At 44.0% G+C, this 17,098-nt stretch overlaps 1 protein-coding gene across 3 annotated transcripts in view; it reads left to right on the forward strand.

Annotated features, from left to right (window-relative positions):
• The window catches only part of LOC115095977 (leucine-rich repeat protein SHOC-2-like), a 101,774-nt gene that overhangs the window by 12,288 nt on the left and 72,388 nt on the right, over positions 1 to 17,098 (forward strand). For all 3 annotated transcript variants that reach the window (XM_029610370.1, XM_029610368.1, XM_029610369.1), the window contains exon 2: positions 6,685 to 7,598. In XM_029610370.1, the coding sequence (XP_029466230.1) occupies positions 6,821 to 7,598 (778 nt within the window). In that variant the 5' untranslated portion in view covers positions 6,685 to 6,820. The remainder of the gene's footprint in view (positions 1 to 6,684; positions 7,599 to 17,098) is intronic.

The raw sequence follows: 17,098 nt of genomic DNA on the forward strand, positions 1-17,098 counted from the left end.
CTCAAGCAAGGGACTTAGGAGTAATCATAGATAATCATCTGAATTTAAAGAAATCAATCAGCAATATCACTAGAGACGGTTTCCATAAGCTTCAAGTACTGAAAAGACTCAAACCCTTGCTCCACTTCCAGGACTTCAGAACGGTCCTCCAGTCAACGCTTTTCTCTAAAACGGACTACTGTAACGCCTTACTTCTGGGGCTCCCCATCTCCACCACCAAACCTCTACAGATGCTCCAGAACGCAGCAGCCAGAATCTTAACCAACACCAACCGACGTGCACATATCACCCCCATACTCCGAAACCTTCACTGGCTGCCAATAAAATACAGAATCCTACACAAAACAATCACCATAATCCACAAAACCATCCACAATCAACTCCCACTAGACCTTCATATCCCTCTCAAACTCTACTCATCAGCAAGACCCATCAGAGAAGCTTATAAAGGTACCCTACAAGTCCCACCAACTAAATCCACCCGCCTAACTTCAACCAAAGAACGTGCATTCTCCACTGCAGGCCCCGTCATTTGGAACAATCTACTGATAGACCTTAGACCGGAACCCTGCCTTCCTACCTTCTGAAGAAAACTTAAGACTTGGCTATTTCTACAAGCCTTCCCCTAAAATCTACAAGGTCAATCCGGACTCTGCCCTACTGACGAGACGCTCTCACCAGGCCCAGTATACTTCACAAGTATTTAACTTATAGTTTTGCCGCTGTATTTCTACTTCCTGGCTACTCTAGCCTCCCAAGTTCTATCTCCTTGTTAGATGTAACTTTACTTGCTTTGACCTACTTGTTATTTGATTACCTAATTATATAATTATTATTGGTTTTTCATTTAATTAGACCCCTAGTTCCATGTAAACCGGTTTGATATGAATCCTTTTCATGAAGATCGGTATAGAAAAATGTTAAATAAATAAATAAATCAAAGGACAGGTGGTCAGGATCCTATCAGACAATGCCATGGCAGTAGCATATATAAAGAAACAAGAAAGCACTCGCAGTCAGGTACTAGCAGCAGAAGTGGGCCTTCTATTCAGATGGGCAGAACCAAATCTAAGTCTCCTATCCGTATTTTACACTGCAGAAATTGAGAATGTTCAAGCTGACTTTCTCAGGACAAACAGGCTAGATTCTGGAGAATGGGAACTTGACCAGGAAGCATTTCATATCATAGTATGGAGGCAGAAACTGTATTGTCAAATGAGGGCCACCTGCAATGGACTTGATGAAGAAATATCAATACAGATAAGATCTTCAGCCAAAGGAAGGAACCCGATAAGGCTTTGGCTGAACGACATACTCCTTTGTCTTACTTTGGCTCTTGATAGGCAGGACACTTAAAGTGGAAGATCATACTTCCCTAGCAATTCTGATCACACTGGAGTGGCCGAGAGATCATGGTGTGCAAACCTGATAAAGCTACTCGTGGGAATCTCGAAACATCTCCCCAGAGTATGTGATGGCTTATGGCAAGGTCTAATTCCAGTGGAAGACCTGTCTCCATTCTCTTTTATGGTCTAGCCCTTTAAAGAGCAAGTGTGCTATTCCCCCATAATAATTTTGGCCATGTTAAAGGTTTATAACCACTTCTGGTGCTTATTCAAGATTTTCTGTCAAACTTGTACCGTCTCCCTGTTGGAGAGTAGATATAGCATGCATTCTGGATTTTATCCAAAAAGTACTTGACAAAAGTTTGTCTCTTAGCTCCCTGAAAGTGCAGGCTGCAACAGAAGGCGGATTAAGGACTTGTAAGTCGCCACATATCTGGACATATTCTCTCTGAGGAAGCAGGCTAAACATCTCTGATTCCCCTTTAGGCTCATGGAACCTTAATCTGGTTCTTAGGGCCTTAGCAGATCCTCCCTTTGAGCCAATAAGGCTGTCATCTCTAAAAGATCTTGGCTTAAAAATGGCTGCCTTTGTGGCCATTTGCTCAGCTAGACATATCTTGGAGATACAAGCCCTAGTATGCAGAGACCCTTAAGAACATAAGAAATTGCCATACTGAGTCAGGCCAAAAGTCCATCAAGCCCAGCATCCTGTTTCCAACAGAGGCCAAACCAGGCTTGCAAGTACCCAAACACTAAGTAGATCCCATGCTACTGATGCCAATAATAACAGAGGCTATTCCCTAAGTCAGCTTGATTAGTAACAGTTAATGGACTTCTCCAAACCTTTCTTAAACCAGTTACACTAACTGCACTAACCACATCCTCTGGCAACAAATTCCAGAGCTTACTTTTGCACTGAGTGAAATAATTTTCTCCAATTAGTTTTAAATGTGCTTCTTGCTAACTTCATGGACTGCCCACAAGTCCTTATATTATCCGAAAGAGTAAATAACCAATTCACATCTACCTGTTCTAGACCTCATGATTTTAAAGACCTCTATCATATCCCCCTTCAGCTATCTCTTCTCCAAGCTGAACAGCCCTAATCTCTTTAGCCTTTCCTCCTAGGGGAGCTGTTCCATCCCCTTTATCATTTTGGTCGCCCTTCTCTGTATTTTCTCCTGTGTAACTATATCTTTTTTTGAGAATCGGTGACCAGAATTGTACGCAGTACTCAAGGTGCGGTCTCACCATGGAGCGACACAGAGGCATTATGACATTTTCAGTTTTATTCACCATTCCCTTCCTAATAATTCCTAACCTTGTTTGCTGCTTTTGACTGCTGCAGTACACTGAGCTGATGATTTTCAATGATGCCTAGATCTTTTTCCTGGGTGGTAGCTCCTAATATGGAACCTAACCCATGCTGTAGTTACACGATGTTATTTTTCCCTGAATGCAACACCTTGCACTTTTCCACATTGGGTATCCAAATGGCAAATTATATTTAATCTTCCATTCGGACATCATTAGCGCTCACCTATCGTCAGAGATAGACCAGCTCGACCTCTCGGATGCAGACTCGGCCGCATCCTCTTGGTCCAAAATCACTAAAAAAAAATAGCAGACCTAACCTGCCCTTTAACCACTAAAGTCCAACAAGCAAACAAAGACAACAGAAAACCTTGGTACACCCCTGATCTAAAAAACATCAAGCGAGAACTCAGACGCAGAGAACTCGTATGGCGAAAAAACCCGTCACCAATAAACCTGACAGCATTCAAATCTCTTATGCACCAATACAGGATCTCCATCCTCCGCACAAAGAAGGATTTCTTTTTTACAGAAAATACACCACTTCATTTTCGACCCAAGAGCTCTATTTTCTCTTGTCTCGTCCCTCACCAAACCATCCCCCACAACCATTCCAGATGAGCAAGCGGCAAACAAAGCCACGGAACTAGCTACATTCTTCAAGGAAAAAATCTCAAACCTTATCGCGCCGCTTAAGGATAAGAAAGACCTTACTCCTACACCCCTCATCACAACCTCTATAAACCTGACTTCAAACATGGAAACCTTCGAGCCTACCTCCTCCTTAGAGGTCGAAAACGTTCTGAAGAAGATCAAACCAGCTATCGCGAAACCTATTGCAGAGATTAACTGCTCCCTATCACAAGGCCAAGTCCCTGACCCCTTTAAACTTGCTATTCTAAAACCTCTTCTGAAAAAACCAAATCTATCTCCAGACAACCCAGCCAATTTCCGCCCTAAAGCAAACCTTCCGTTCATCTCCAAAATCTTGGAAAGAATAGTAAATAAACAACTCTCGGAATTCTTGGACTACAACAAAATCCTCTATCCGTCACAGTTCGACTTCCGCAAATCCCATAATACAGAATCCCTCCTAATTTCCTTAACAGACTCCATCCTTCTAAATCTCGACAAAAAACAACCATGTCTTCTAATTCTTCTCGACCTATCAGCGGCATTTGAAACAGTGAACCACTCAATACTCTTAGATAGACTATCTGACATCTGCATCAAAGGTACCGCCCTCAGCTGGTTCAGATCGTTCCTTCAAAACAGATTCTATAAGGTTAAAATCAACAATAAAGAGTCACACCCTATCAGCTCTACCTTGGGAGTCCCACAAGGATCCTCATTATCGCCAACTCTTTTCAACATATACTTGCTCCCGCTTTGCCAGCTCCTTTCCAAACTAAATCTAACTCATTACTTATACGCAGATGACGTCCAAATTCTCATACCGATTACCGACTCACTAGATAAAGCACTGGATTTCTGGAACACCTGCCTTCAATCCATAAACAACCTTCTTACAAGCCTCAATTTGATTCTGAATACTAACAAGAAAGAGCTTCTCCTTGTCACCCAAGGCGGAAATGACCTAGAGACCAACACACACCCCTCAATTCAACCAGTTTTCTCCCCTCAAGTCAGAAACCTAGGAGTCATCATGGATAACAATCTGAACCTCAAAAGTTTCATCAATAACACCTCAAAGGATTGCTTCTTTAAACTTCAAGTCTTAAAACGAATGAGACCCTTCCTCCACTTCCAGGACTTCCACACAGTTCTCCAGGCAATCATTTTTTCAAAAATCGATTACTGCAATTCATTCCTCCTCGGCCTCCCTTCCAACACAATCAAACCTTTACAGATGCCACAGAACGTAACGGCAAGAATTCTGACCAAGACCAACAGAAGAGACCATATTACTCCCATCCTGCGGAATCTCCACTGGCTCCCAATCAAATTCAGGATTTTATACAAAACTCTAACAATCATTCACAAAGCCATTCACAACATCACACCACTGGAACTCAAGATCCCACTTCGACCACGAATACCCTCTAGACCGGTGAGATCAGCGTATAGAGACACCCTCCATGCCCCCCTCATCAAAACATCAGTAAGAAAGAGAGCGCGTTCCACATCTGGACCAACTCAATGGAACTCTCTCACGCCAGATCTCCGGATCGAAAGATGCACAATTACTTTTAAAAAAGACTCAAAACCTGGCTGTTCACCCAAGCCTTCTCTTGCTCAGACGAACAGTAAACTCTTTTATACCTCAGTCAGTTAAGCTGCTCGCCACTAGAACTACATCTCTAGCTTTCTGTTCTTTATGCAGTCGACCTCTTCCAGTTAATCCCCATGTTTAAACCATGTTACTTGATCCAAGTTTGCTCATCCTTGTTTTAATGTAATGCATTCTCTTGCAAAGGTTTTTTTGTTATAATGTAAACTGAAGTGATTTGTAACTTGTTACAAGAATATCGGTATATAAAAGTCCTAAATAAATAAGATCCTCTTGCAGTTTCACAATCTGCTTGTGATTTAACTACTCTGAATAATTTTGATTCATTTGCAAATTTGATAACCTCACTCATCGTATTCCTTTCCAGATCATTTATAAATAAATTGAAAAGCACCAGTCCAAGTACAGATCCCTGAGGCACTCCACTGTTTACCCTTTTCCACTGAGAAAATTGGCCATTTAATCCCACTCTCTGTTTCCTGTCTTTAAACCAGTTTGTAATCCACGAAAGGACATCGCCTCCTATCCCATGACTTTGTCAAGCGCCTTCTGAAAACCCAAATACACTACATCCACTGGTTCACCTTTATCCACATGTTTCTTAACCCCTTCAAAAACACTCTTAAGATATCTAAAGGTTACGATCCCCTTCAGGAAAACTGATGATAGATTGTTTGTTTGTTTTCCATGGAGGCCCGTTGAAGGGAGAAGCAGTCTCCAAGGCTACAATAGCCAGATGGGTTAAGGAGGCAATTTCTTTAGCCTACCTACTCCAGGGTAAACAGGCACTGGCCATCCTGCATGTGCATTCCACCAGGGCACAGGTGGCATACTGGGCAGAGAGACTGGTAGCCCCAGAAGACATTTGTAGGGAAGTCACATGGTCATCCTTGCATTCCTTTACTAAATATTACAGACTGGATGTATAAGCTAAGGTGGACACAGCATTTAGAGAGGGTGTGCTTGGAGCAGCATTGTCTTTCTTCTGTCCGAAGTTACCTTAGGTATTTCCTGTGTGTAACAACTGGCCTAGCAGGAAGATAAGGAAGGTGACATTTAAATTTAATCATACTTGATGATTTCCTTTCTTTGAGTCCTGCTAGACTAGTGGAAAACCTGTCCAGGAGTACCATGCTGCCAAAACAAAGCTAGCACAGATTTCAGCTATCTTGTCTACCTCGTTCTCCTCTTCAACCCACATCACCCTGTAGAAAATATAGTTCTATATATCCTTTTCTTAAAACAAAAAAGGAAAGGGAATATAGCCTAACTGAGTGCCTAGGAAAGGTTATGTGACCTCTTTCTCTTTTTTTCATTCTTCCTCTCTCCCTCCTGCTCCTTTATTTTGTAATTGATGTTTATGGCTGATCATTCTGCATTAAGGGTAGGGTATCGGCCACTTTGCTTTGATAGGTTACTGGCAACGGTTGAGGCCCATGCCTCCCTTTTATAGCTCCACGTGGTATGGCATGGGAAAAAGGCATGTCTTCTGACTCTGGCAGCTATGGAGGGGGGAATCCCATGTGTAAGGACTTGAGATGAGATAAGATTACATTTAACATTACCTGACAGGATAATTCATGTGGTTATAATATTGCCGTCTTAAAATATTATAAACTAAATGTGAGCACAGAGAGATGAAGTGACCCGATCAGCATGTTGGGTATGAAAAGTGAATTGATGTCCATGTTTGCTTTTTCTCTAATCCCAGTGTTGGTGCTGCAGAGTTCTTGTACACAACTTCTCACATCTGCTTTTTCTCTTTTGTAACAGAAAATTGATTGCAAACCCTCTGACTGATGGATGTTGCCCTCTCTGGACTGGATCTCTCCTGCCTTCAGACCCAGTATGTAGCAGACGGACGTCCCTCCACGCGCGCTGCTCTTTCCAGCCCCAGGGTTTGAGATTTATGGTCTACACTGTGAACCTTAAATTTTGGGGGGGGTTTGTCGGGAAGAGAAAAAGAGTTCATGAGGTGCTCTCAAAGGCAGAAGTCGCCATGAGTGGTAGTGTAGGGAAAGAGAAGGACTTAAAGGGCCCGTCCGTGAAGGAGAGGGAGAAGGAGGCCAAGGCCTCGGGAGGACTTGGGAAAGACGGCAAAGAAAAGGAGCCCAAGGGCAAAGGCAAGGATGCCAAAGAGGGCAAGAAAGAGGCCAGCGCCGCCCAGCCAGGGGTGGCCTTCTCAGTGGATAACACAATAAAACGTCCTAACCCCGCCCCGGGGGCCCGCAAAAAATCCAGCAATGCCGAGGTGGTCAAGGAGCTGAATAAATGTCGAGAAGAGAATTCCACGCGCCTGGACTTGTCCAAGAGGTCCCTGCACGTGCTTCCGGCCTCCGTCAAAGAACTGACCCAGTTAGCCGAACTTTATTTGTACAGCAACAAGCTGCAGTCCCTGCCTGCGGAGGTGGGATGTCTGCTGAGCTTGATGACGCTGGCCCTGAGCGAGAACTCGCTCACCAGTTTACCGGACTCTCTCGACGGCTTGAAGAAACTGCGCATGCTCGACCTGCGGCACAACAAGCTTCGAGAGATCCCTTCGGTGGTGTACAGGCTCGCGTCTCTCACCACCCTCTATCTACGCTTTAACCGCATAACGGCTGTCGAGAAGGAAATCAAGAACTTGTCCAAGCTCACCATGCTCAGTATTCGGGAGAACAAAATCAAACAGCTTCCTGCTGAAATTGGTAAGACAACGCACTATTTATTTATTGCTACCCGCCTGAGAAAACCAGGGAGTCTGACATGAGTGGGAATACCAGGGGAAGGGACCTGCTGATTTCCCAGTTGACGCGTATGGACTGCGCCTCTAGGATTGTATTTTTAAACAATGCCCATGCCTGTTGAACACTTTTCAGCAGTTTAGCCATGTAACTGGGATGGAAAAGTCTTATCCAGCTAACTTACATAGATCTTTAGCTTTGAATAGTAGCCCCTTTAAGTCCCATAATTAGGTTTATTAAAGAATAAAGCTCTAATGGCCTTATATATAATACAAAATTATATGCTTAACTCAGTTCCTGAATGTAATCTGCTTTGAAGTGCCTGAAAGGCAGAATATAAATCAAATAAATAGAATTCTTGTATTCTTTTAATTAACTTATTTGATTTATATTCTGCTTTTCTGGCATTTCAAAGCAGATTGCATCCTAAACACTTCTCTGCGATAAATACGTTTCCAGTAGACCGGTGCTTCTCAACGGGGTGACCTGCACAGTGCAGCAGATACTGGCCTAAGCTTGCTGGGCAGACTGGCTGGATCATTTGGTCCTTTTCTGCCATTGTTTCTAGGTTTTCAGGATATTCACAATGAAATAAGCATATGAGAGATTTGCATGCACTGCTTCCATGGTATGTGACTTCCTTGTGGATATCCTGAAAACCTGACTGGCTAGGTAATACCCTGAGGATTGGGTTGAGAAGCACTGCGGTAGATTCTTGCATGTTTGTCTTTGAAAAGATTGTAAGCTGCCCAGAGTAGCGACGTCTCGTGTGTCTGTGCAGCACTGCGTATGTCCAGTAGTAATTACTACAACCAGTCAGGAATCCAGTAAGTCCTGGATTTTCATTATTATTTTATTTATTTATTTATTTAAGGTTTTTTTTATACCGGCATTCATGAAGCGTTCACATCATGTCGGTTTACATAAAAACAGGGGTGCAATGAATACAACAATGAACATAAATGTGATGAAGCGATGCAGTTACAATTAACAAGGGCTATTGAACTGGGGTGGAGAAATAAGAGAGATAGAAGAAGTTAATTATATACAAGTATATAAAATATATACAGTGTAAAATATTATGAGTTTCATGGCCTGTTTGATAGTCTCTTGGTTGCATGTTTTTTTTTTTTTTGGGTCTCTTTCTTGCATTCTGAATGCGTTGGTGAAGATCCCTTGGTTTTTTTTACATGGGTGGTAGACAGGAAGAAGCAGTAACCTGTGCCTGCTGTGAGCTCCCAGAAAGCAGATGTCCTGTTTCACTTTCTTTCTGCCCTCCTGAAGGGTTTTACTGGGGGGCTGTAATGGGTGCAGGTGACTCCAAGGTTCATCTTTTTTTCAATTGCTGTTTTTCACTTAGGATTATTTGATTTTCCCCATTTATAGAAAGAGCAGCATTTGTTTTAAAGTGGGATTGAAAGGTCTGGTGCATGAGAATCATACAAGGAAGGAGGTTGTGGATGCTACTGAGCTTTGATTGTAACTTTTATAATTTATCGGATAAGTCCTTATATTCTTTTTAGTCCTTTTGTATTAAGGGGCTTTGCTAATCAGATCTCAGCTTTTTTTGCTATGTACCTTCTTGAGTCTGGATCACCTGTCTCTGCCCTCTAATCACTCGATTCCAGTTTATTTAACTTTGGATCTTTCTCCTGCATTTCATGGCTGGGCAGCCACTTCGATGCAGATTGCGATTGGATGCAAGTAAGGCTTTATATATTGGATTGCTTTACAAGTTGAATCCAATACAAGCGATTAAAAACCAGGCCAAGACAGTTCAGACCAGATAAAAGCAAGATCAGCAGCATCTAGGGGAGAGGCAAGTTCCAGTAAAAACATGCATGGTTGTTTGACATACCTAAACATAAAATCAGTGATCCCATAATAAACAGTCCGTATCTCCTGCTTGATATGTCTGTCCGTCTGTGCTGCCTGACATTCCGATGTGATGGGGGGTTCTACAATCAGTCGGACAGAGCCTTTTTAAAAAGCCGGCTTTCATTAAAGCAGGGGGGAGCAAACGTTTTTGAGCCGTTCCATTCATACACATGGTTGGGGGACCCCCAGGATGGATTACCAAAGCTCACCAGACAGACAAACCCCATACCTCAAAGGTAAAGGCTGGAAAATTGTTTTTAAAAACTTAGGTGCCAGTCAAAATGTGTTAGAAGCTGAGAAACTCCATTCCACTCTGCCAAATGCACATTTTGCTTTTTTTTTTTTTTTTTTTTAACTCTCATCACTGATTTTCCTCTTCTCTCTTTTTTTTTTTTTTTATTTTTCTTAGTTTGCTAAATTTTTGTTTTTTAAACTTTTGCCTTTTATTCTCCCTTCCTCACCTCCTCATTCCCCCAGCCGGCATCAGCTCTGATCTCTCTCCCTAAGTAAGGACCCGGCAGCAGCAGGAGGCCTGAGGGTGGCTGCTCCCCCCTCTCCACAGCCCACTGAAAGACGCAATGCTGGCAGCGTTGCCTCATTCTGGCAGCGCCTTCCCTCCTGAGCTTGCCGTGCCCCCATGGCACCAAGACTCACCAGCATTGCCATTTTTTTTTTCCTTCCTTGACTGGGCAGCCAATGTATCCCCATTTCAGGGGACCCAGTTTGCTCACCCCTGCAAAGAGGTGAAGAGAAGAAGCAGCAGAGATGTTGGTTTAGATGGAGGAAGCTGCTGGTGCGTGTAGGTATTTCGTTTTGGCGCTTATTCCTGGGCTGCTTCCTCTTAAGGAGGAGACGTGTACAGGTCCAGAGCCCGTGACTGGCAGCCCAAGGATGTAGTGAAGGTATGTGCGCTCTATCCTTATGGAGGAGAAGGAGTGGGGACCGAGAGCATGCGCTGTCTCTGCGTTTCTGTGCTGCTGGTCGGTCTCTTGAACTCTTTGTGGCAGCTCTCGTATTGTCTAGCAGGTTGCAGGCCCGGCCCTGTCCTTCAAAGGCAGATGGCGAGGGTAGGAAGGTGTGAGAGGAGGAGAGATGAGGGGATTGGGAAGGAGGAGGGAGAAATCCAAGGCTAGCAGATGGGAGGACCCGGAAGGGCTATGATTGATGGATAGTGAGGAGGGGGAGTTGGAGAAGTGCTATTAAAATTAAGGTGGTAATGAGGAGGGAGAGAGAGTCTTATTAGGAACTAGCACATACAGTGCCTTACAAAAGTATTAGACGCCCCCCCCTCACCAAGAGATGGCGGATTTGTGTGGATCACAGTTGACGCACAGATTGTTCCAGAAAGTATGTTTGTTGCAGGCCATTGGGTAATTTCCAGTTCTTGTGGCCTGGATTGGCCTCTGTTGGAAACAGGATGCTGGGCTTGATGGACCCTTGTACTGACCCGGCATGGCAATTTCTTATGCTCTGTTCTTAAAGCATGGCAGGGCCAGTCGCACGAGGTCAGCAGAACACTTATCAAACATCAGACACTGGTGATGTATTTTTGTGATGCTCTCATATCCACCTTTTCCATTCCACCAAAGGACAGCCCACACAGCATCTTACAAAGAGTCAAGAAGTAATATCAGCGCACATATAAAACAGTAAGAAATGCAAAGGCAACGTCGTCCCTAATGCATTCAATTTATAAAATACTAAAACTAATCCGACAGAATCCCTGCCCAACTCCATTTCCCCAAAGAGGGGACGTGCGGGATCAGTAGAGAAGAAGTCGTTCTCCCGGAGCACCTGGCTTGTCGGAAACGGCTGATCGAGCCTGCTTTTCTTACTTCTCCATTTGCTTTAAAACTAAACACACATGAAAGGCATAAACTCTTCTTCAGGAATCCAGGTTATTGGTAAATGCTCTATAAACCAGCGCTGTGACATGAATTGGGAAGTAGGGTAATTAAATTCTGGTTGGGTTTCCTACCCCGTTAAGGAAAGGTTTTGGCATCGAGCTGCTTGGGGGATGTGTATGAAGGCACCTTAGATCACTGAATATAGGCTGTAAATGTGTTAGTTAGCACCACCATGTGTAGCTTTATAGGCTGAAAACATAAGTGGCATCATCATTTATAGCTCTCTGCCACCTACACAGACAGCTAGCGAATGCCCTGATCTTAACAGAAATAGCGGCATCTTGACTTAAATAGCCACTGCTATTACTGGCATCGGTAGCATGGGATATACTTAGTTTTGGGGAACTTGTAACCAGGATTGGCCACTGTTGGAAACAGGATGCTGGGCTTGATGGACCCTTGGTCTGACCCAGCATGGCAATTTCTTATGTGACCTGGGAGCCCTGGTGGCCAAGTCCACTCCTCAAGGCTAAGCACACAAAATTAAGCCTGCTTCTAAAATAGCTAATTGGACAAATGGCTACAATTAGTCAACTTTGAGAAACCCACTTTCTCAGCGGTCAGTAGAGGAGATAGTCTGAAGCCATGTAACTGCAGTCACACAGGTATATGACATCTTAAGCCTTACTGGTGCTTTCAGAAGCCTGGCTAGTGGTGTCCGACACGAACACTTAGGTGGTTGCAGTCACTGGGACCATGTTCACACGCCCTGCTGTGGCTTCTTGTACAGAGAAAGCTGAAAGCCTGCCTCGATGCTAAATTGGCTTATCTGATATTTGGCTTCCACTGGATCGCAGTGTGCTTTACTGTCAGATGGCCCTTTAGCTATCTCTGACTTGCATGTCTTGGCAGCCAGATTTTTACTGGCATTTCTTAAAGGGTATAAAGAGAAGGAATGTTGAAAAGCACTCTGAAAATAAGCAATATCCTGGTTATTGACAATCTGTAGTGTATTGGTAGAAGTTGTTCCGTCGGCATAATTTTCCATGCTGCACTGCTCCCTTCTCTTAGTGGGAAAAGTGCTGCTTGTGCTTCTCTTCAAACCTCTTACGAACGCCTGAATTAGTACCTCCTCGGAGGTAAGGATTCTTGGAGGCTTTTAGATTTAAGGGACGGTGCCGGTAGGAACGCCCCTCTGATTCTTCTCTTGCACGGGACTAGAGATGATGACCGTCTGCTTTGAACTGGGATGGGGCAGACTCTTCGTGGGGAGCGCTCTGAAAGAAAAGCCCCTCCCAGAACCTCTTCAGCTCAAGTTCACCCCAAGGAGCAGGGGCGGGAAGGCTTTGACGGGGTGACATCACTGTAAAGTTAGGGGAAGGTATTTTAAAGCACAGATCCTTCTTGCTGAAAGGATCCTCTGGTATTTCAGTTTGTTAAATAGTGAAGTCTGCTTTGACAGTGAGGTCAGACTGTGGATACCTCCCATTTTTTCTTCTAGGAAAATTTAGACTTTCGGATTCATGACCATTTAAACACAATTTGTGGCTTTCTGACCTAACTAGATATATTAATACGTGCACCATGCCACGATTTAAGTAGTGCATGTAAATAAAGGTCACGTCCTTATCTTCCTGCTCTACCAGTCCTTACTTAAGAGATTTTCCCTCCACAGATGGAGGGGGCACTTTTCTTTCTTTGACGTCCAGCTATAAAGGGGGAGAGGGAGGTGGTGTTGCTGTTGTCGGTAGTCTCTGCGTCCATTTCATCTTATGGCCTGGCCCTTGAAAGGGCTCCTCCCCCTTTGGTCTTTATGACCATGCTAAAAACACAAAACCCATCTACTTCCCTAACCTCTATCTGCATCTGGCACCTGTTTAAGAATTTCTGTTGCATTTTCAAGATCGCCTTGGGAAAGCAGAGATTGTGTGCGTTTTAGATTTAATCCAGAAAGGTATAGAAAGAGGGTTATTTCTTGGCTCCCTGAAGGTGGAGGTAACAGCTGTATCTAGTTTGAGGGACAATTAAGAGATGCAGATGGCCACATATTCAGACAGTGGCCATTTTTGTTAGAGGGGCTAAGTGTGTATTAGACTCCTTGTTAGGCCAGTGGCCCTGCAATGGGACCTTAATCTGGTTCTTGGGGGTCCTAAGAGGGTCCCCTTTTTGAACAAATAAGACTAGTATATCTAAGAGATCTCTCTTAAAGATGGTCTTTCTAGTGGCTGGTTTTTTGTTTTTTTTTGGCTAGATGTCTCCTGGAGATACAAACTCTGTCTTGCAGGGACGTCACCTGGATGTTACATTAGATTCTGTCGCCATTCAACCAGTCCCCCTCCTCCTTGTCTCTTTCACCTGAATCAGGTGATATCCCTTCCAGCCTTTAAGGATAAGTCACAACATAAACACTCAAGATTTAATCTATTGGCTGTCTGGCGCATACTCTTAAGCAGCGGCAAACCTAATGTATTTGGCGCTTGCTGGAAATTCCACACTAACCACAAAGCTTCACCCAGTGTTCACATTCCTACCTCACTTTCTTTTCTCCTTTGCACAGTGTGAAAGACGTTTGCTGTACCAAAAAAGATGACAGGGCTACAGAAGTGAAATCTCACCTCAGGGTATCAGTAGCTGGTAATACAGCACTATCCATGTACTCGGCATTACAGACAGTGCCTTGTATGGTCAAACAAGCTGCAATCTAAGCTTTTGCCAGAGGGAATGGAAAAATGCGTCTGACTGGCTAGCGGTTTAGCCCACTGTCTTTTTTTTTTTTTTCTGTGTTTTGGTAATGAATGTATTGTGTTGTATTGATGGACTTTTTTTTTTTTTTATATTTCCCAAAATGTTTTGTCTTTTGAAGTGGGTCCTAAAAATGCCCCTCGCTAGTGATTAATGTGTCCCTGCCGGCACACAGCAGTGAGGTCAGAGAGGAGGGTTAGAGGTCTTCCATCGGGAAGCGTCTAAAGTTTAGGTGAGCGATTTAAATTGAAGGAGTCCAGAGGTGTCTGGCTCCCTCTTCTGAAGGTCGGTGCGTCTGGGCCTCTACGAGAGGTAGAAAGGGCTTGGAGCAGGAATGAGGGGCTCTAAGCTAGGCTCTTGGAAAGATGCCTTTTGAGAGGAAACCTGTCCTGGGTTTCCTGCTCTTTTGGGAGTTGCCCAAAATCTGTGGAGGAGTGGACATGACTCGGGAGAAGTTCAAACTCCGAAGAGGCTCTGCCCACAGAAGAGTGGCAGCAGGGAGCTCTTCTTGAGTTCATTACAAAGAGGAATTTCGGAGGAGAGTCGCTGAAGGAGGAGGAAGAAAAAGAAAAGTAGTCAACACGTCTGCATGGGGCGTAACCTACACAGTACAGTAGCTATTCCGCTTAACAGCGCGTGGCAGTAACCTGCACAATGTGGCAGTCACTACCAAGAGCCCCGGCCGGGACGAACCATTTCTGCATTCATTGCTGTGTTACTGTTACTAGGGGTTAGATCCGCAGGCTGAGAACCAGGGAAGGTTCAAATCCCACTGATGCTCCTCATAACCTCGGTGCAAGTCACTTCACTCCCCATTATCTCGCGTACAAAATTAGCGACAGAGAAAATGCCTCTTGCACCTAAATGTAACTTGCTTTGTGCTGCCGTGGAGGAGGAGGAGGAGCTGTCAGCTTGTATTCAGGTATCGGAAGAGGGAGTTGGCACGTCTGGGTCTCGGGTGGGGGTGGAGGGTATCCTGATAGGGTCTCGGGGCCGGAGGAAGCTCCTTCTGGTTGATGATTTTAGTGATTGTTGCATTTTTTTTGTTTCTGCTATGGACGTGATCAGAAGTAGTTCATGGGGGGGGGGTGTTTTTGTTTTTTTTTTGGTCAAATCCGTACCATGCCACAAGGCAAACATAAAGTCTGTGCAATGCCTAGAAAGACGGAGGGGATTACAGTGTAATCTTCCTCGTATTTACAAACTGCCAAGTGGAGATTGAGTCAAAATTCGTCACCTTGATAGTTTTCTTCCCCCCCCCCCCATGGGACCCTAGATTGCAGTAGCACAAGTAATGATGTCCAAGATGGACATGCACGAGGACCGAGTACCTAAATTGTGTATCGGGATGTCAAGCTGTTTGTTAAAAACGATTTGCTTTAGAGCAGTACACGCCAGTTGCAGCTCTGACGTACATTCATGATACAACTTTAAAAGACCTTGGGCCTGGAAAATCTTACAGAGCAATCTTATTACTTTTGCAGCGTGCTTGCTGTTCTCTTGAATTGAAAGCACCTCTGTCCTGAAACGAGCCAGCCTGTGCCAACCGATTTCTGCCCCAAGGAATCGGCTACTGGCTAATGCTTTTGAAATAAGGACGGAGCTGCTTATTTTGGGATTCAGTTATTTCATTCCCTCACATGCACAATATGTGGCTTAATATCAGTGCGTCTCAAACTGAGGTTCAAGAGCCACCCCTGACTTTTCAGAACACATGGTGTGGGTCTTGTACCTTAGTTCTTGTAAAAACAAGAACAAACAACATAGCCAGTACACAAACTGCAAGGCTAAGAGGGCCAGAAAGTTTGTGATTAAGACTCTGCTCCCTGATAATGCCACACAAGGCTTGGCTACCACAGATTTCCCTTCAGGTGCATAATACACAGAGCAAGAAGGTGGTCCACTCAGAGACCTTGTGTCCCTGTGGGACAGGACCCCAACCCTAGAAGCTGTTAGGGACGCACCCAGCAGTCTCCGTGAGGGATTCTGGTGACGTTTTGTATTGCTCGTCAACGAACAGCAGCAGCTGAAAGCAGGAAGAGCACCAACTTCCTCATACAGTCAAAAAAAAACCCACCCAAAAAACAAAATCTAAACAGCAGATAAAGACATCTAGGCCTATCTGGTCAGCAATTCCACAGCCCATACTCTGTGTCTGGCTTTACCCCGACTTCCCCCCATCTGTCAGGAGTCCCTGTCCATCTCTTCCTCTAATTCATTTACCTTATTTTCTGCCACCTTTGGGAGACTGCTCAGTCCTCGCTCTTTCCGTGGTGGGATCCCTATTTGTATGTTTGTAACCCACCTTCAGCCTTGACAGGATAAACAGGAAATCAAATCAAAGAAATAAAACGCTTCCATATAGCGAGACGCCTGGGTCTACCACGTTCTTCAAACTTCCGATCCAGCAATAACGGTTTGCCTTGTGTGCATTATTTATACTATCTAGGTACGTGAAGGTCTTCTGAAGAGTAAATGTACTGTATTTACACACTCGCATCCTCTTGAAGAGTTGACTACATTCTTCTCTGCCACTGTCACTTAAGTGCTGATTAAGTAGATGAGGGAGAAGGCACAGACGAGCTATTTCTCATAATTCCGTTGCTGCAACCTTTTTTTTTTTTTTAAGGTAACATTAAAATATTGTTCATTTAAGAAATAGCCTGATTCCGACTTGCTCTTTATTTGCTACAGAACCTGGATTTATTATCCTGGTGATTAATTTGTCTCCTGAAGTACTCGCTGATGATGCGATGAATATTGGACAAGGGCATGCCTCTTATCCCTACTGTTTCTTTTGATCAGTTTAAAACAAATATCAATTTTTTAATTCACACGGACATTATGCATGAAATGGTTTTATGTTTGTTCAACACATCCTTCAAGTGACATTGATTCTATAGTTTTTTTTCCAAAATCCACATGGTTATCTCCTGGTACTATTGATTTTCCTTTTGCTTTGCAAAAAGAATATTTTTGTTCTTAAAAGTAATGGTT

The sequence above is a fragment of the Rhinatrema bivittatum genome, chromosome 7 (assembly GCF_901001135.1).
Source record: "Rhinatrema bivittatum chromosome 7, aRhiBiv1.1, whole genome shotgun sequence".
NCBI lineage: Eukaryota > Metazoa > Chordata > Amphibia > Gymnophiona > Rhinatrematidae > Rhinatrema > Rhinatrema bivittatum.